Here is a 22012-nt window from a genome sequence, read left to right as displayed (position 1 = left end):
ATTATATAAGATTTCACTGAATATTTAATACACTCATTGGATTCATATACCGAAGATGTTGCTAATAATGATATTCATGAAGTTGTACGTGTGTTTCAATCGTATCTTAAGATAAGAATTTCTTAAATTGTAAAAAAAGTAAACTTTTCAGCATGGAGTTTTTAAATTGTTTGTGATATATCGCCTGAGACTTTAAATGATAAAAGAGAATTTTGAGAATATTCATCGTTTATAAAGACTTTAACAGAAATCAGTTTTGGAGAATAATCAGTTAAAATGGTCGAGACTGTGAAAAATAATGTAGAGGAATTTAATCCGTACTATGACATTTTCGATTGGCGGCAAAGTTATGAGAGAAGAACTTCTGACGAAACCAAGGTTACTCTGACACAGGAAGTGAAATATGGGGACAACCCTGATTTTGAGAAATCCAAGATCAAGGTCATTAATATCGGGCCTGACCCCCCGCTTTGTATGAAGAGGTATATCTGGGGACGGAAAAGTAAGTATTGCTTTTCTTAGAAGGTTTAGAACTTTTAAGAATGGTGTCTCAGAGTCTTAAAAATAAAAAAGCGTAAAAAATACAGAGTTATGAGAGCCAAAGATCATTTTATTAATGATTATTTCATTTGAACTAATTTTGTCCGACGGCCCAAAATTGCGCAATGCGGCTCAAATTCTGATGAAAACAAGGTCATCTGTTCACTGTGAACAAGCCCTCTTAATTATGAACACTGGCATAGGCCAAGATAGTCACGCTCAGGGCTCTTTATTACGTCTTGAGTCTAAATTTGCAATTCCTTGTTTTGTTGTACATTTTTAATAGATTAGAATGATAATGGTAAAACTTGCCATACATGTTGCAAATATTGTGTTTAACAAAAATTTATCATATTAAAAATAACCACACTATATTTAAAATTTATTATCAGACCTTTAAGGATTGGCTTTTTTGAGTCTGTCAAGCCTCAAACTCAGATTCAAGATGTTATATGGTGATTGTGAACTCTGGGGCCTGAAAATGATAACAAACTGTGAGTCTCAAGTCTGAATTCAGTCTCAAGTAACAAAACTGCAAATCTTCATTTCCTTCAATTACTAAAATTCATTCTAGCATTTATTGAACAACAAAATTAAAATTTGCAAACTTAGACTCAATTATTATTATATATTATTATTAGTGATAAGAGCCCTGAGCTGATTATCTCAGTCTATACCAGTGTTCACAATCAAGCGGGCTGGTTCACAGCTGGTTCACAGTGAACAGGTAATTATTGTTTAGCTTTAAGTGTCATATCTCATTTGCAAAACATTTGAGGAGATAAGCTCCTTTATTAACTAAAAAACAGACATCTTGCAGTAAATTTCTAATTTTGATCTTGCGGTATTATCTTATTATCATGTGACAAATTCATTTTTTGCTGACAGAAATTTATGTTTAACTTTAAATGCAATGAAAAAATCAGTCCATATTTCAATATTTGCTATGCCTGCATCTTGAAATTTATTGCTTTCAAGTGAATATTATTGCACTAAAATTACTCGTGTTCGAGTGTTTTAACAAGTTTGTACCTAAGTTTATAACACCCCTTCTTCTTCTTATTTGTTTTTTATCTTAAGGTTTCTAATATTTGTTTTTTTTTTATCTTAAAGTTTTTGTCCAATGTATACCCACATCAATGACTTCACACTAGAATTTGAGAGTTATGATGACATTTTATTTAAATGCCATTGCCATTCGTTAAAGCTGCACTCTCACTGATTGACAGTTTTTCACTTTTAAAAAAAAAATCAAAAAAATCTCAGAATCAGCTGATTTTGGCATCTGAATGCCTCCAATTTAGTAATATAAGATAACTCACAATATAGACTTCAACAAATGTCAAATGTTTGGAAAAGTCTGCCGAAATTTTCATTTTTCTGAAAGCATTTAAGTAAAGCTTTTAAGCCATGAAAAATCAGTTTGGAATGTAAATATGAAAACTGTGATCAGCTCTTTTGTCAGCTGAGTCTTATATTTCTAGTTTCCAGACATTTATGGAAAAAATTGGCTCATTCCAAGACAAAAAATAAAAAAAAGTTGTCATAACAATTAATCTGTGAGTGTGCAGCTTTATTAGACTTGGCTAAAGTTTGATTAATTTCAACATTATCAAAACTGATAAGAATTATCAAGTGCTTTGATTTGGTGGTGCGAAACTGAAGCAAATTGTTTGCTAGCTTTACAGAAACAATTATAGAGCACCTTTAAAAGTGCTCTTAGGTCTTAAAGGTGTCCTATTTTCGTTTCTGTCAAGCAGTGGCAAACATCTTGTATTGCAAGTTTGTATTGCAAATTTTCAAATTTTGTATAGCAAGTTTGTATTGCAAATTTTGTATAGCAAGTTTGTATTGCAAATTTTGTATAGCAAGTTTGTATTGCAAATTTTGTATAGCAAGTTTGTATTGCAAGTTCATATCTCAAGTTTGTTTTTCAGTTTTGGGTTGCAAGATTATTTTTTTTGCAAGATTTAAGTTGATATAATATTTATAGGATACATGGAATGGAAAAAATTGACAGTATTGAAATCGAAAAATTAACATCAAAATAAAAATGACTTCTGCCTAAATGTGAAATTTTCCACTCAATAACTATGGCTGCACCATTTTAATGATTTAAAACCCCTACAAACTTTGGCCAAGAAAATTAGTGAGAGTGAACATTTTTTTATAATAAAAATACAATCTTTTGGTTTAAAAGCAGGAACAGGATTAAGGCCAGACCATTTTATCCTATGTGATAAATGATATATTTATATTTCGGAACAATTTATAACATTATTAACTCTACTAAGTGCAAGGAAATACTCCTAAATATACCTGTTTTAGTCTTTAGAAAGTTTGCCATTGACAAAAAATAACATGTCTTCCCAATGAAGCGTTCTTCGGCACATTTTTGAAATAAATAGGACCTCAACCGTTGTTGCTTGATTTAAAGGGACTGTACACCAGATTGGCACCAAAAAAAGTTTTTTTCTGTAACGAATCTCAGGACAATTATCTAATAGAATGTGTCACGCTTTGATATCATAATTGTAAAAAAAGTACCAAAATGTAAAAAAAAAAATTGTGTCGGAGACCGGGTTCAAACCCGTGTCGCCAAAAGTGCAGTCCAGCGTCGTATACACTGAGCTATGACTCCAATCGGGTGACATAATTAAGCTATACACCTACCTCGGTAATATCACGTGATAACACCGACTAGCCAATCACGCATAAGGAATTAATTCTACTAGGTAGACATACCCAGTAATCTTTTTTAATGGAAAAATACGAAATAACTGCTAAACTTAAATAAATTGTAAACTATGTGGTACTTCAGTTAGTAAGTTTCAATGCATTGTACACATCGATGCCAAGTTTATGTCAGTTTTTGACAATTTTCTTTTTTTTTGCTATTTTATCATACGGAGTACAGCCCCTTTAAAAAAAGAAGAAGACTTAAAAGTTGGTTAAGTAAATCCACGGAATGAAACATCAGCTTGGCCTAATGGCCAATGTACTCTAAGGAATTCATTTACGTAGATATATGAGATAATACCTCTTACAATCACACGGGGATGAGAATTTAATTCCGACTTCATAAATATTTCAATGTGATTGTTCTTACTTGTTTTTCACAGACAATACTCCGATTTACAGCTAAATTGACATTCCAGTGATTTGTGGTCTCTTATCAGAAGTGCATTGTCTGTGTACCCAGTCTCAGTTTTATTGAAATTTAGCAATCATGTGAACTTTTATCTAACGAAAGGCTGGTTTTTAGAATTCAGTAAAATAAAAATATTCAGTACATTATGGATTGTAATGAAATATGTACACTGGATCTCTTTTAGTTAGGATCGAGTACTTAGTTTAATGTGGATTATAGTTAGCTTTTGGACGTAAAAAAATCACTATTTTCTTCGGTTTGTTAAAAAATGGCTATAAGGGTTGACTCTGGAATTTCACGACCGTTGCGACAGTTTGGTAAATATTTTTATTTTTGGATTTGTTTCTTTATTATATGTTTGTCTGAAATTTATTTAAAGATGCATTGTGAAGGTTATGTCACTTTTTGAAATAATTGGAATTGTCTAAAGCAGAAACTTATGAGAAATTTATGCACCAATCAATTGTAACCAAGGCCCCCCCAGGTCCAGGGAATAGCGGGGACTTTGAATTTCGGTCCAGCCAAGCCTGGTCAGAATCCCCGCACTACAGGGACGAACTGCTGGTAAAATCCCAGCCAAATGCCACGCACACCAGGGGCACTAGGTTAAAGGCCCATTCCCCGCTATTTTTGGCGCTGAGACAAAACCACTGCTTTCACCCTGCACTGCAGGGCCACCTGGAAGGTAAAAACACGGTCCATTTCCCAGGCTATCCCTGGTGTACAGGACATGGGGGGGGGCCGTGGTTACAATTGACTGGTGCATTCGGATAAAAGCAAAGAACTCTCTCAGCTGACCGACAGATTAATTGTTACACGTAACTATTGAATACATCAATTTACTGATTTTCTTACATCTGCAGCTTTGGCAAATGTAAGGCACAGCAGGGATTCAAACATCAGAGATCTCTATATGTATACTCAGCAATTTTGTGTAGATGCATTGTTCATTTTGCTGTTTAAATAAATAATGTGGCCTGAGAGGCTTGACTTGACTTGACTTGACTTGACTTGAGAAGATACACAGCTGGTCAAGACCCTTACAATTTGGTCTAAGGGCATGTACATCTATAAGGACCTATATATTTGTGGAATTAAAAAAATGTAGCATTTAGAACTATAGTTATTAGATCTGATTAAAATATCTGTCGAGTTATTCCCCTTTATCTTAGTAATTTTATGGATTGTTGGTAACCATCATTGTAGGCAACCACAAACTTTCTTCTGTTACACTTACATATATACCATGGGAAAATTGACGGACAAAATCTTGATTATATGAATATGCATGAGGCAGGGGAGACAACTCTTCCTCCAATGAAATTGCATGTTACAATTAAATACTTTTCAATAACCCTGAATTGTCAGTTTTCTCCTCAAGCAAGTCAGGTGAAAAAAAGGTTAGATCCAGAAACTGGAAACTTACATTTTTGTTATGTCTTATTAATTATATTTTGATCTCTTCATCTTTCACTTATAATACATATATACATATTATGTTTACCTCAAACTAGCCTTCAAAACGCATACTGAAATCGAGCACATTCTCCGGATGATAAATTATGATATAGATTTGTGTTAATGACTTAAAATCCAGTGTGAATTACTTGTCTGAATGTGTGTTTTTATTATAAAACAAACAAATAAACTGATCATTCGGATTGATTTACCGAGGCAGTAAAAAGATATTTTGCACATCATAAAGTAATCAATCCAAAACTAATCAGCAAGATTATAGATAACTTTTGTCCATAATATGGGATCTCCATAAAACAATAGCCGCCATGTTACAAACTACGCTGTTACACATTGATACCGTACCATGCGATTGTTCTGATTCTAAAATGAATATCACCAACTGAGCTATACAATATATAGAATATTATTAAGGCCTTTTTCGATGCACAAAATAATCTTTGTTCATAGTATAATCAAGATGTACATGACAGTTCAATAATGTACATGAAATCTCGTTCACGCTTTAACATGTGTTAATTTGTACAGTTTGAGAGCAACAGTTTTCGGTTCAGAAATGAAGCTTAGGATCTTAATTCTTACGAGATAATGGATTAGATATTTATATAAATTTGGAATATAATGTTTTGTGTTGAAATAATGGGATAGTTATGGCTTTTAACTCACCGTTCAGTGGTTGGGCCTGGCGTTACATTAATTGTAGGTAACTTTTACTAAAAGTAAAATACTAGATTTGGCTTGTACTTAGTGTTGTCGCTTATGTCTCCATCAATGAGATCTCCAGACTATTTATGATTTTATTATTATTAAAACTTCAGACAAGAATGATCGCCAAAATTTCATTTTGACACTACAATGTTTTAAAAAGTGGGTTCCACCAAGTTCTTCAGTGGTTCCCATAAGCCATCTGGCTAGTATAGAGTACATTCGTGCCAAACACTATGATATGTTTTATTTTATTTTTGCTTTACTAAACAATTGAATCAGCAGCGAGGCTGCGACCAGCTTATGCCAAATTTAAATGTCTAAATTGGTAAAGCAAAGATTAAACATTATGTAGACATAATGGTTAATATAATCATTATTGTGCTTTAAGAGATTTTATATACATGCACATACACCATTGAAAAATTATTTCCGGATTTAAACATATAAATCTACCCAGGGGCCATAATTCAATATAATTGTTATCGTTATAGACACGCCTTATTGATTCCATTCAGTCTATTGGCCACTTATTTTAACAGTCCAATCAAAACACTTGCTCAGAATACCGCCTCTGGGCCAGTCTTATCCTTATCCTTAGACATATCGTAGTAAATCGATTTTAGTCTATTGGCCAATCAAAACACTCAGATTTTAGTTAAATATAAGTTCGTTATTTAATACCGCCCTAGTTGTATATTTCATCATATTAAGTTTAAATAAAACCTACTTTTGAAACCTGAGGCTTTAAAATATCCTACTTCAGGTATTCCTGCAGTTCGTCACCATAATGCAATAACTCATTATCACTATAGTTATACATGTGTACACATATTTTAAACAAACAATCGCAGTAATTACAATTTCTATCAATAAAGTTTAATTAATTGAAATTTCATCCTCACCGACCATTCATAAGAGGGTTGTGTCCACGTATTAGTTACTTTTTCCATTTTAAAATATAGGCAAATCTGCCAACATACTGGTTGAGCCTGATGTAGACAATTTTGTCAATCCTATTGATCATGGAATGAACATGTAGGACAGTTTTGCATGTCTGAGGTGACTCAGGATAGTTGATTAAGTATGTCCTTTATGATATTTATATTGATATTGATCAATGCCAAATGATGTCATTGGTTACTTAGATGTTTGATGAAATACACTAAAACACACCTTAAATGTGGTGTTGTTTTTTAAAGATTTGAAGAATAGCACCGGATGTGGAAGTTCTTGCAGTGTAGAATAGAAAAAAAATGTTATAGTGTCAGTTAAATAGGATGATCATACCATTTAAGCTCATCAAAACTTAAAACAAAAGATCATGCAATGTCCCAGTGATATGACATGATGTAATTTGGTGCAATATAAGTATATTTGTACATCATACTATTGTTTCAAATTAAACTCAATATGTGACATCATCAATCTTGGATTGACATCGAAACCACGCCTTTTAATCATGATCCTATATCAAATTGTACTAAAACTCATCCATTCCTTTGTTATAAAATCATTAATTGTTAATTGTTTGCAGCTTTTATATTGTTTTGCATACATTCTGATCCTGAAATAGGGTTTTGTTTTTCCCATTTATTGATCTTTGAAAGGCATTTGACACTGCGCCAGATTTTGATCATTTAAATTTATTTGTCTTTTCCTGATGTTGTGTATTAGTTAATTAATTAGCAACCTGAAAACATGGTTTAAGAAACAAATATGTTGAATTATAAGGAATAAACAATAGTTTGTGATTTGGATTCAGATATTTGCATCAACTGTTAAAGCACGGAATTATGTTTCAAGTTGCACAATATTACCCTGGTAACAGCTTTGTAATCATATCTTCATGTTTGTAAAGAAACCAACACTAACAAAACTAACAAATGCTAATGGTGTTTGATTATAATAGAACAGAACTTATAAATAAAGCATATTTTCTGCTGTTTGACCACAGTGCGCATATATTGTAAATCAAAATTATTTCAGCTATAAATGTAAATAAATTATCTGGAAATTACTTAGATCTTGTTTAGTTTGAAGCACTTGAACTGTATAAATTTTGTATTACAACTATTCATTATTCGGTGTAACTTTTTCATTAACGTGTCTCACATTGTGAACATTTACATTTTTTATTGTATTATTTCAGCACGAGCCCACCAGCATGACCAATATGACCCAGATCAAAACTACACGCAGGGTCTCAATACCAGACCCCGCATGTATGGGAATGCATTTCAACCGGGGCGGTACTTGCAGGGTAAAGGTGGCATCGAGACCTCCACCCATCACAGGCGATTTCCGGGTGCGTTTGGGCCCGCAAGTCGAAACAGCTACTTGGCCCATGGGGGTGAAGCTCAGGTTCCGTTGAAACCCAAAGTGATAACAATAGTTCGCAATGGGGCCAAACCTAGAAACAATGTTAAGATTTTACTAAACCGTAGGAGTGTTCAGTCCTTTGAACAACTTATGGGTGATATTTCTGAAGCGTTCGGTCCTAAATGGAAAACAAATAAAGTGCGAAAGTTGTTCACTGTTCGAGGAAGGGAGGTGCAAGGTGTTGCAGACTTTTTCAGAGATGATGATATTTTTATTGGTGTCGGAAATGAGCCACTCACAGAACATGATGTTCATGACATTATAGAGGAGGTCTACCCAGACAGTCCGTATGCAAAGAACATTATGAAAGACTTTGAAAGACAAAAACGGAAAAGGCTAGCACAAGTGAAAGAACCAATAAAAGACCATGATGCGGATAAACGTGATAGTGGTTTCGGGGAAGGAAGTGATGGAAGCAATAGAGATGCCGACTCAGAATATGTTCTGTACAAAGGACGACCGACAGAGAAGGGGAAACGTAGGAATGAGTATCCAAGAGACTTGGAAGTTGCAATGAGATTAGATAGAGAGAAAGAGAAAGCGGCACAGGAGGAGAAGGACAGAGTAAAAAAACAGAGAATGAAGATGGTTGATACAGAAAGAAGAGCTCAGGAAGAAGAAAACAGAAAACGTCGACAAGTTCCAAAGGAAGGTAGAGGAGATGATCCTTTTAAGAAGATGAAAGAACAAAAGGAAAAAGAGAGGGAAGAAATGAGGAGAAAGAGAGATGAGGAAAGGAAGAGACAGGAAGATGAGGACAAGCAAAGAAGAGATGAAGAAAGACAGAGAAGAGAAAAAGACAAACATGACAGAGACCAAGCGGAAGCAGCTGCTAGAGAAAGACAAGCAGCAGCCGAGAAGGACAGACAGGAGAGGGAGAAAGAAAAAGCTGAAAAGAGAGCTGCTAGGGACAGAGAAAGGGAACAGAAGGATAAAGAAGCAAAGGAGAAAGAGATGAAAGAAAAGGAAAAAGAGAAACACGATAAAGATAAAGCTCATCCTGAAAAACATCATAGTGATAAACATCATGGTGAAAAGCATGAAAAGGAAAAGGATCATAAGGAGAAAGAAAAGGAGAAGGGACACGGTGAAAAGGAAGAGAAAGCTAAAGATACGGAAAATGAGAAAGATGTAGATGAGAAAGCGGATAAGAATAAAGTTGACAATAAGGAAAGAGACAATAAAGAGGCAGAGAGGAGGAAGAAAAAGACTAGTAAAAATAGGATTATAAGAAAAACTAAGTTAGAAAGACAAATAAGTAGTGATGAACATGTGACATCCAAATATGATTTAGGACGGACTTTAGGTGATGGCAATTTTGCCATTGTTCGAATGTCAAAGATGAAGGCTACTGGTGTAGAATATGCTATGAAAGTGATTGATAAATCTAAACTCAAGGGAAAGGAACACATGGTGGAAAATGAAATTGAAATAATGAAGGATTGTAATCATCCTAACATTGTGAAATTGTATGAAGAATATGAGACAGTGGACAAGATTTATCTGGTTATGGAGCTTGTTAAGGCAAGATTTTTTACTTCAATCCAACTGTTTAATGTCATAATTTATAATAAGTTTGTCTGACCTTACCCAACTCACTTTTTTTAGCTCTCAGGTCTGTGTTCTTTCCAATTTTTGTGAATGAGGCCAGGGCCCTTAGAATTGTGAAAATAGCGACAAAATGCCTGCAATTATGAATTTACATTAGGATATTTCAAACAGGGAAAGAAAGCTGATGTTATGATGCAGAATTTAAAGAATTTTAAGAGTTTTGAAATGGATTTAGACAAACAAAACCATACTAGTTGCCTGCCCCCTCCCCACCCCACCCTCATCAAAATTTAGGTCTGGTAAGGCCAAAGAATGAATTTTGAATGTTCAAAAATTTAATGCCAGGCGATAGTATGAAAATTTGGGCTTTTTCATCCAAAAGTCTTAATTTCGATGACTGTTTAAATATATGAGGTAGATGACATTTATTACCAGTTCTGTGTTATAAATTTTAATGAAAGTTAAAATTCTCATTCAGAATTTAAACAGCAATGGACATGAACTTAAAGTGCCTTGAACCCTTATCCTTTCTTGAACATTCTTTCAACCTAAACTTGTTGTTGGTTTAAACTTGAAAAATTGCTTTGGACTATTTACCTTGATCCAATTTATAAGTAATGGACGAGACATTGAGAGTTTAAATATGATTAAAATGATGAAAAAGTCAATAATGTTACTTAATTTCCAATTTAATATTTTGTTTTTGACAATTAAATTGAATTTTTATCGCAGGAGATTTTCTAAATCTCTGAAAACAATTTTGTTTTACAGGATATATAGGTGAACAATTGTGCCATTTTGTAATTTTATCAGCCATGTAAGGTCGCTTATCATCATTATTAATCTCATGATTTTTTTTTCCAGTTTATTAATGAAATCTTGAGATCTATCTGTGAAAAAACAATGTGAAAGGATAGATTTAAATTGTTTAGATAAGGAAGAAATTATTGTTTCATTATGAGTGAAAGTTGACCTTTAAGACAGAGTTTAATACTAAAAGACAAATTACCATCAGTTCTATATATATCCTAATGAAGGTAGTGTGAGATGGTCTTATTAATGGTATTTTTAGGTCTTCCTGTGGCAGGTTAGAGTGGTGCATGTAGCCTTAGGCCTAAGGGCAAGAAGGCACGTGTACAAATCTGGGTCTAATTTTCTGAAATATCTTCTAGTATTTTCCACATAACCGGAATAGGCCACTCTAGGTCTAGAAACAAGCGCCAAGTCCTTACTGTTTTAATAATATGTTGTTAAAAAACAATATGTGTTCTTTATACTAGAGATTACTATAAGATCATGTCCTGACGATGACAATGATGTCAACTTCTTTTGTAATGCCTAATAAAAAAAACCCCAGAAAACTACCTGCCCTACCTGTTTTTGAAAAGGATGTAACCCTTACCAAACCATTATTTTTTTTTGCCTCATCATGGGAACTATTTTATGACCCCTCATAAAGAACACCATAGGACCATTTCATCCCAATTCCAAGCAACAATTATGTACCCACGAACAATTTTTAGCAGTACTTTTAAGTTTATACAAATTTATTTTAGCAAATAATTGTGACGAAAGCTGATATAGCTAAATATAGAATCACTCTCGAGTTCGTTTCCTGAGTAAAAACCAGTACTGGTGTCCCTTTTTTGAGGCCATGAATAATTACAGTTGGTGGGGATCGAACACCACAACTGCTTGGGTTACTGGGAGAGGGGAGGACATATATACCATGAGTCCACTTCCACTCTGTCAAAAGACCACTGTCACCCTATAAGACAGTATACTTTATGCTCCAGTGTTGAAACAAAAACCTTGTCTAGGTACAAGATCGCTCTTAGAATTTTTGATGAAACAAACCCAGTATTAAATGTTTGTGCCAACTTATAGTTTATTCTGTTAAAGCTATCAGTTTTTGTCAGTATTAATATAAAAAAAGAATGTAATAACTGCAACTTAAGTACAAGAAATAAAAATCATAAATCTATTTCACAAATTAAATTCTCCTTGAATTTCTTTTTTTACAGATTGAGAAAACATTTTGCTACATTTTTACTTAATAACAAATATCGTTTGTTGACTATCAATGCTTTTTTATTTATTTAGATGAATAATATCGGTTTACACGTCAAATATTTGTTCTGTTTAAAAAAATCATTGTTTTGGCACAGTGTCAGAAAACAGAAGGGTTTGTTGTCAGCTGGGTGAGCACTTTGTACAACGAATAAGGAACGAAAGATTGTCTCAAACCGATCTTTAAACATTGATAGCCTTGAGCAAAGTTTACATTGAGATCATAATTATGTGACATTGTCAACGAAGATGATACAAATGACATTTTATTTTTTGGCAAATTCTATGCCTAAATTTGATATTTTAAAATTCTTTTGACAATAATCGTTTACTCAATTTTAAATCTTCATGATCAGTTTCTTTTCACTGCTTTCATGTGGAATGTTTACTTTTTATGCTGCCTGCAAAGTATAGCAGACACAAAGGGATGACTTTATCTGCTGCTGCTGTCTGTGTCGTCACACCTTCCTTTCTAATCAATAATTGGTGTAGAGTGTTCAAACTTGGTATGCACATCGCTCATATTTCCAATCAATAACTGTTGAATGTCATTGTCATGATCACCCTTACACAAATAACATGTGCTATCATTTTCGATCAATATCATTGGAGCAACTTGGTAGAGTCTTCAAACTTGGTATGCATATTGGGCATGGTTAGTAAAGGACCCCTATGTATTTTGAGGTCAATCAGTCAAAGGTCAAGGTCACGGTAGCCTTTACTAGAAAAGCTTATTGGAGCTCCTAGCAAGCGAGGCATCATATTAGTGGAATACTATAGTTTCTTATTGACTTCCTCAATAAAGGACCTTTTTCACTGACAGTGTCACATAATTATTTAAACATTAAGGAAGACCTTCTCAAGATTTGTACATAGGTGTTTCTGTAAAATTCTTTGCTCAAAATTTCTTTTTTTTATAAAAGACTGCAGCTGAAAAACCTGTGATTTAATTATGAGGTTTGATCAGATTTACGAGCCAAATGTTTTGGTGCATATGTCTTAGAAAAAAAAGTTTGATATTGGACTTTTATATTTCTTTTTAAACCCATGAGATTTTCTACCCCCTTATGAGAAGTAAGATAATTGTCATCGCTTTAGTTTAGTGTACATGGTCCCAATTTCAAGACGTATCTTAAGTGTTACAAGCTTAAAGAGCTTATTTCATTTATGAAGATTACTTACTTAATCTTGATTTAATGAAATTTTCAAGAAAAACCTTAAGTGTTTTAAGATTAAAGGACCTTATTTCATTTCAAAAGAGTACTCACTTAATCTTGATTTAATGTAATAAAAAATATTTTATTTAGACCGCGTCATCAAGATAATCTCCTTTAAAAGTCTCGAGACCCTTCAATACAAGAAAATTACACAATTTATTGCAAAGCAAAAATACTGAACTCGATCAGCAAAGGACTTGAAATTGTTCATGGAAATGGAGCGAGTTTTGTACAACAGCATAAAAAAATGAACTCTTGAGTACATTTTATCACCTGTTATTTACCTTTACTTCCGGTTTTGATGTATTTAAACAGATTTTACTCTCTAATCTCTAGGGTGGTGACTTGTTTGACGCAATCACCCAGAGCGTCAAGTTCGGAGAGGTGGATGCAGCCCATATGGTGAAAGATCTCTGCAGCGCTCTGTTCTACCTGCACTCCCGCATCATCGTACATAGGGACTTGAAACCAGAAAACTTGTTGGTAAGATACGTAGATTTAATTTGAAACAAGAGCTGTCACAGAAACATAACAAATGCCCCCCATTTGGCCATGTCGGAGTGATAGCCATTTGAATTGTAAGTGTGACCTTGACCTATTATAGAGGCCAAGCCAGAATGCAATGCGCATTAAACCTCCCAATGCTGCTGTACAATCTAATTGAGTCACAGGGACTGTTTAATCTTCTTTTTGGGGTCAAAAAATTTCTCTTTGAAAAAGGGTTATGTTTAACACATTTGCCTTTAATGATCAAAACAAAAGCTTATGACTTGTGTACAGATAAAGAAATATTAGTGATGATTTGGTGCTTTTTAAACAATATTTATATTATAATGATCATTAAGGAAGTATACATTAGCTAATGTTAAATCAGAGCTGGTTTGCACAACACAATATTGCCTGATAGTGGTGTCTTGTGTTGTGGGGAAAACCAGAGTACCTAGTGAAAACCCACTTGTCTGGCTCAGTGACCATCAACCAAACTCACATAGGCCAAGGCCGGGAATCAAACCAGGCTCACCTTGGTTAGAAGTGAGTGCCCTAACCAATGCTCTAACCGGACAATGATGTTTTGCTTAAAAATTATTTATCATGCCTGTTAACCATCAAATCAAATGTTTCATGGATAAAATGTACATTTGAGGTTCAAAGATTTGTCAATCTTATCCCTTTAGCTGTTTTTTTCTGAAGGAAAACTTAAGTTGTATAGAAGTGATCATGACATTTTGTTAAAGCCACAGCTTGTAAATCTTAATGAGCAATAATTATTATAGAAATTCCGAGACAGATTTTATTTGTCAGTTCTACTTGATCAATAAACAAATACTTCATCTGCTTTTCAGGTGCATCGTAACAAGGACATGACGATATCCCTGAAGCTTGCCGATTTTGGCCTGGCTATGGACGTGAAGGAGTCAATATACACCGTGTGTGGTACCCCCACTTACGTGGCTCCAGAAATCCTCTCAGAAATAGGTATGGCTAAGTAATACCAAATCCATTTACAAGCCCAATGCTTTCTCTTGACAAAGGGAAATAACCACTGTGTCTAACCAGTGACCAGACTCTGAATGAAAAGGCAGTGAATAAGTTGTAGATAATTGTTAAAGTTGTTTCAATGTATTGGAGCCTATTTGACTTGCCACTTTCTAGGGTGGTGACCTGTTTGACACGGTCACCAACAAATGCTCAACACCTGGCCCCAATTTCTCGAAACTTCTTAAGTCCCTTATAACAGGATTAAGCTAAACTCACTATTTTTGTTGTTTTATAAAATGCGTTATATTTACTACTTTAAGAGTTTTTAGAAATTTTATAAGAAAAATCTGTATGCTAATGAGAAGAAATCATTTTTATTTATCAAAATCCATTTTTAGTATGTATTTTGGCCAGTTGAAATAAACGACTTAAGCCTGTTAAGCTTAAGAAGTTTCGAGAAATTGGGGCCAGGGGATTAAGACAAATTGCAAAGTGGTCAGACAGTTATAAATATATAATCTGGCAATTGCTATTCCCTGGATGGGAGTCTCATAATATGTGTCAAAATCTTGCCCTTAGGGAATCATCTACTATCAATAGCCCCCTTCCCCCCCCTCCCCCTGCATGCCCTACACCCCCAGCAGGGGCAAAACATTGCTTGGTTCATAACATTTATCATTTGAGTTTCCTCTTAATTGGCATACTTGCAGAAACAAAACTGAACAAGTCTCATGTTGTTTAAGGCGTAATTTTTAAAAAAATCATTTGTTTAAATGTTTTTCTTTTAAAAGTTAAAACTGAACTGTTTAGGCTTTAGACAATCATATAAGTGATGCTAATACTGATTGTATAGATGTTCTTAAGCATATAAATGTTCGTAGCAGATGACTCTCGAGAAAAAATATGACTGAAACAGGAAACAAACTTGTTATTTTTTGCGCCGAACTGAAGCCTATTTCCAATATAATTTTGTGTTCAGGATATGGTCAGTTTACATTCAATATGATTATTTTCAGGATATGGTCTCGAAGTTGACATGTGGGCAGTGGGCGTGATAACCTACATCCTACTCTGCGGGTTTCCCCCGTTCCGAAGTCCCGACAGAAACCAGACGGAACTGTTCGAGTTCATCAAGGCGGGAGAATACGAGTTTCTTAGCCCATACTGGGACAATATCTCATCTAGTAAGCTTTGGTTGGAAGGAAGATCAAGAATGGTTTATTCTTGTAATGTAAAAATCAGATAATGATATCCATCATGTGTTTACGGGATGGATTAGTAAATCTAGAAAGGCGCAATTCAAATCTTACACTCATCTCGATATGATGTCTGAAATTGGCAATGTAATGCTTCTGATTTTTTTATTGACTAAAAAGGTAATGACTGTGTTGTTATTGTCTTTTTTTGTGAATTTAATACAGTTGATATGGAAATACTTTTAACTTTAGCCTTTAAAATAGGCATTCAAGTTATTCACATAAAATTTAAAACATGCGTTACAAATGGCAACTCACATTCTGTGTCAGCATGGTCTATTAACTCTGACAGCTATTTTTTGTTAATTTATCCTTGATCAACTGAAAGTTTTGATATCCACTTGCATTCTGAGGTGTTTAAAGCAGACATTCTGAGGAAGTTAAGATACAGACGAACCCTGTTAACTCGAAGTCGCTTGGCTTAAATTCCTCGTTGGCTCGTACTGGATGTAAACGACAGATTTCTTTATGCTAAAGGAAAGCATTCCTGCTTAGCTCAAATTTTTCGAGGTTCGATGTATTTTTGTCAATCCCTGGGAGCTTGAGTCAACTGGGTTCCATTGTAGAATGTATGTTATACTATTTACTCAACTTCTAAAGTACATGTATGAACTATTTTTATATCTATTTTTTCAGGTGCTAAAGATCTGATTGAGCATCTACTGGTAGTAGAGAAGAAGCGTCGCTACACGGCGATCGACGTTCTATGCCACCCCTGGATTCTATGTGGCGGTGATGTGTCGAGTATGGATGCATCGAGAATAGACGAGCTTCGTAAAGTCTCACGGAAGGAATTTGAAACCCAGGCTGCTTTGAATCGTGAGTCCTATCAGAAGATGAAAGAGAAGCGTGCTCTGACTGGATGATGTTGATCGACGAATTTAGACATTTCCGGAAGTGCTTATATTTGTATAGATGGACATACTGTTGTATGAATAATTGAATTGCTAACTGCTGACAAAGTTATAAATAGGGTAGCTCTGTGGTGTATTCAGCTCAGATATTTGAGTACAAGTTTAGTTTACCTTGTATGTGTAGATATGATTTTTGAATAGGATTGCTGATTTTATTGTTGAAAGTCGGATTAAGCCGATAGTTAAACTTAAAAACATAACAAAAGTTCATGGATTTTGATTAACAAGGGAAATAACTGTTAACTGCTCATGTAATTTGCTTAATATTACAATGTCAGTAATGGTATATGTAACTCTGACTAGTGCATATAGTTCAAGTCAAGTTCAAAAAAAGAAAAAAGAAATATAGTGCATACAAAGCCAGTGCCAATTCAGGTTTCCATACATGTTTCTGATTACAATTGAAACTATCTAGTAGCAAACTGTATTTAACATTTTAAAGCAAGAATGGAAATTTGAAGTTTTAAACCGAAAAAAGGATTAAAATGTCAAAATATTTTAATGTCAAACTAGGAGTCTCAGGTTTTTGGTTTGTGTGGTTTTTGTTGAAACAATAAAAGGGAGAGAATTTAAGATAAGTCATTTCATGCAGATGTTCAAATCAACCTTGTTTTCAATCAATTGACATTTTGGATGTTTTTATCGCATATTAGATAATTCCATTGTTGATTATGATGACAGACATAAATTTACTTCATATTTACGGCAATGTTACTATTTAGTCAAATAATCATGATTAATTTTCATTGATGAAATAATTCACAAAATCATGTTCTCTATTAATTGATAATGAAATGAAGGATTTGTTGATTTTTATAATATGCTTTACCTTGAACATCATTGATACTCATACAAGTATTCAAATATTTTGTAAAGTAATTAAAGAGGTTTCCAAACACTACTTGTAATTGTTAATGTACCAGTGGACTACTTTTTATGCACTACATCATCCACGTACATGTACATGTGGACTACTTTTTCTGCTTTACATCATCCAGGTACATGTACATGTGGACTACTTTTTGTGCACTACATCATCCAGGTACATGCACATGTGGACTACTTTTTGTGCTCAACGTCATCAAAGGTTGTGTACATTTTACAAGTTTTTAATTACATGGTAAATAGCATGAGGGAAGTGATTTATCTGATATAAGCGAGCCTACAGGTAGTTTAAAGCGAGATTTTGCGAACAAGTTTTAACTTATCCGTAAATTTTACCTGTACATGTAGTTATGCGTACAAGTTGATGTATAAGTAATGTTGTGCAACCTCTTTATGTTTTAGGTTTTTCATGACATGAACATAACTTTTCAAATTATACCACTTTGATTTATTTTTTTGCAATTTGTTTAGAGACAGACATTATGAATATCGTCCGTCCACAAAGAAAATCTCAAATTAGTATTTATTCTGGTAAATTTTTGCATTTTGCCATAAGGACTGGTTTAAAACATTCTGAAGTGTTTTGCGTAGTCTGTTTTAAAGATTCGTTAATATATATTCAGTATTCAGTTACAGGCAAATATCTTATAAATAACATTATAGATCTGTGTATAGTTATATCATTTATATGCTTAAATGAAAAAAAGGTCATTTTAAATTATCAAGTGTTTTACATACTGTTTTAACCTGTTTTCAAAAAACAACAACAGAATATCTCGTTATTCATTCAAATTTGGTTATGTTATATTGTGCATACAAGATTGAAAAATGGTTATGTTGTAATAAATGATTTCACGAAAAAAGAATGGACACAAATTGGAATCTAGTAAAATTATTGACACATATATAGAATCCAGTAAAAATGGATGTTTTTAGTTTATGAAATTTCATAGCACTATCATGTCATTGATTAGTTTTTGCTCACGAAGAGGAGTTACAGATTGTTCGAGTATTTGTTCAAAGTGTGACTATGAATGTATGGAAGCATATTCTGTATATACTGATAATATGGTCATGTGGTCTTACCCTCTTGTTTTATATTACTTGATGGTGATAACATGAGAATTGTCAAAATTAAGCCGACTTGTCAGCTTATTAAGTGGATTTGGCAACTTATTTTTTATCGATTGAACATTCTATGTCGACTGCTTTTTTTATGTAACACAGTTATATTGATTTGTCAATCAAACTTGTACCAACTTATCCAGTTGGTAAGTGAGCAAGTTGACACAATTTTGACCAAATGTTGTGTTATAGTTAATCATGACAACATAAATCAAGTCTACAAGACAACATGATATCCTTATCAGTATATACCATATACGCTTCCGTAATAAATGACCTTTCTTCTACAATAATGTGTATATAATACTTTATTTATGCTATGTTATATCTTCATGACAAATTATGTACTATATTTTAAGAATTGCTTTCATGGTTGCAAGATGCAAGCCTAAAAACAACATGTTAAGACTGTGAATGTATTATTATGTACATTATTTTATTATTTTCTCATATAATTAGCTAATCTTTATGTTAACTATTATTGAAACAAATTGCAAATGTGTTTAATATAACGATTTTTCTACAAATGATTTATCATTCAATTACATTCCGTCCAAGTGAAAGATATTTTATCTTTTTATTTTTGTTAAAAGTTTTTTGTATCTATTTATTTTATACATTTGTTATAGTGATATATTTTTGAAAATTGTTTTGAAGATTAAATGTGTTACTGATATATTTATCAGAATTAAATGAAATATATTATTTTATTATTAAGTATAATTTTCTCCTTGCATGAATTATGGTTTACAAATGGTCATAGTTTTTGAAAGGGAAGTAATTCAAATACACAGTTTATCAGATAATTTCAGTATTTTTAGAATTGTAAACATTGTATTGTTACAAAGAGAATGTATTGCATTACTTACTCCATATTTCAATCAGCAATGTAGTTACAAGGACCAGGGGTGTTATTTAATATCAAACTAACATTGAACTTAAAGTAAAGCTCAGAATTCAAGTGCTTTGATTGGACAGTAAAAATAGTTGACCAATAGACTGAATGTGATCATTGAGGCTTGTCTTAGGATAAGGATTATATTGTATATGGGGCCAGGACAGTCTTATGGATTAGCTATATTTCATGCATCACTGATTAAAATATCAGTTATTGATAACAAGTAATCCGATTAGCTACATCGTTCTTAGATCCAATTAAGACCAATATTGAATACAAGTTCAGGGCCTCAAAAATGTGATGCAATAATAATCATGGACATTGTCCATCTTACATTGAAAACTATGCAATCATTGTTTTCATGAGATGAAGAAGGAACCCCAGTCTCACAAATTTTCTCCGTCAGGCCATCTTTAAAAATATGTTAGGTTGAAGTTACCCGACCCAATCAATAAAATCAGTCCGAATCAAAGAAAATCTTGGATATCTGCATTGTCAATTTGTATTTGTAGCCAAAAGCTGCATACTGCTGGAAGTAAAGTATTATAAAAAAAATCCCTACTTTCCTTCCTTCCACCTCCCAAGGTTGTGGGTATGGTTACTGTAAACAGATTTTTTTTTTAATAGTGGCCTTAAATACATTTTTTTTTTCGAGAATATCAGTAAAGATGAAATGAAAATTGTGTTTATGTTTTAACTGATGATTGTGATATGTTTTGCTGTTGTTGATTGTTTCGGCAAATGTGATTTATATGTGTGAAAAGTATCTGTGATATTTCATATATAATAATAGTGATAATAATAATTATGTATATTTTTTAATAATTGTTAAGTTTTATGCCCAATATTTGCTTAATGCATTATATATATTTTTCAAATTCTACTGCAATTGCACTTAATTAGAATATAAATTGCGAATTTATTTTGACATATACATCAATTTTATAAAAAATTGAATTGACAACCTTTGCCTATAGAAAGACTTCTATAGATCAAGAATGAAATTTAAACCTCTTTTTTTTAAGAAACAAATATGGGAAACAAACAACAAAATTGTTGGTGAATTGTTTTTTAAGGACAAACTTTTTTCATATTTAATTGTATTTATGTATTACAGGGTAATGATCCTGAAAAATACAAGAATATATTAAAGTAGAAGTCATAATTAATTAATTTAAATGAATTTAGAAAAGATTTTTTTTTAGATTATTGTATGTCAGATTATTTACTCAGGATAACTTTTATTGAATAAAACTATGCATTAATGTTTAAGGAATGTCTGAGTGTGTCAAGAAACACATCCTCCATATAAAGTAATTAACCTATTCTTCTTCTCTTTTTTTTGGAAAAAATAAATATTTTTGGTTTAATATTAAAAAAAAACACTAAAGCTTCTGGCCCCAATTTCTCAAAAGTTATAAAGTGTAACTAGCTTAAGTAGTTTATTTCATCAAGGCAAATTTCTTACTAAATCTATTTTGATAAATAAAAAAAATTAATAATCAATATTATATTAAATTTTCTTTTCAGACTTAAGTCTATTAAAAATGTAAATATTACACAAATTATACCAAAATAAAAGTATTGAGCTTAACTTAAACATTCTATAAGGGACTTCAGATATTTCAAGAAATTGGGGCCCGTTTACCTGAAAATTATTTTGGCTAATCTTATTACATTTTTTTTCTCCCCTATGAAGTTGATATTGGGTATATTTTGCCAGCCTAATGCAAGAACTCGATAAATGCTTGTATATGCTCCTAAGGAGTTCTTGTAGTAGGATGACTTTTATTTTTCTTCTAGTGATCACTGTAAATATAGATACATTCATGCCCAGTAGAATTTATAAACCCATCGTACTTACACATAACTTGTGCTGCTGTTGCTGTCGGTTATTGTTGCCGTAGAATCAGAAATAAAATCATATTTCATGAAAGAATGTGTTTGTTTTGTTTCGACCAGAGTTTTTAGGTTTTAATGTCATGTATAGTTTTATTTTTGTTTATCATTTTACACAGAGGACATATTTCAGTGTTGCGAAACTTTGATAGTAATGGATGCATGGCCCAAATAAGCACCAGCCCGCGCAAACCCTGCACTCGTAAAATGCTTTCCTGACCGGATTGTTTTAATTCTATTTAAAGGACATTTTTTATTCCCTGCCAAACCAAACCTTAGAAAGAACTTATGGAAACATACTAGAGCCAATATATTTGGTCAAATTATAATCTGATTTAATCAGAATATTTTCCTTAATGAAATTACCGAATAGTTTGAAACTAGAGATCAGAAACTAGGTCAATAGTTCAAATAGGTGAAAAATCATGTCTAGAACCATCTATTGGTATTGAAATGTCAGATTG

At 32.9% G+C, this 22012-nt stretch overlaps 1 protein-coding gene across 4 annotated transcripts in view; it reads left to right on the top strand.

Moving 5' to 3' along the window:
* LOC128234993 (serine/threonine-protein kinase DCLK1-like) overlaps nucleotides 1-21588 on the top strand; it is a 52257-nt gene extending 30669 nt beyond the window's left edge. For 3 of the 4 annotated variants that reach the window (XM_052949663.1, XM_052949661.1, XM_052949662.1), the window contains exons 4-8: nucleotides 8025-9778; nucleotides 13429-13575; nucleotides 14436-14568; nucleotides 15588-15755; nucleotides 16464-21588. In XM_052949663.1, the coding sequence (XP_052805623.1) occupies nucleotides 8025-9778; nucleotides 13429-13575; nucleotides 14436-14568; nucleotides 15588-15755; nucleotides 16464-16693 (2432 nt within the window). In that variant the 3' untranslated portion in view covers nucleotides 16694-21588. Of the gene's footprint in view, nucleotides 1-7560; nucleotides 7697-8024; nucleotides 9779-13428; nucleotides 13576-14435; nucleotides 14569-15587; nucleotides 15756-16463 lie in introns of those variants that run through there. The other variant, XM_052949664.1, reaches the window with a different exon arrangement.
* The last annotated feature ends 424 nt before the right edge of the window (nucleotides 21589-22012 follow it).

This window comes from Mya arenaria, chromosome 5 (genome assembly GCF_026914265.1).
Source record: "Mya arenaria isolate MELC-2E11 chromosome 5, ASM2691426v1".
Taxonomy (NCBI): domain Eukaryota; kingdom Metazoa; phylum Mollusca; class Bivalvia; order Myida; family Myidae; genus Mya; species Mya arenaria.
This window is presented reverse-complemented; position numbering and strand designations above follow the sequence as displayed.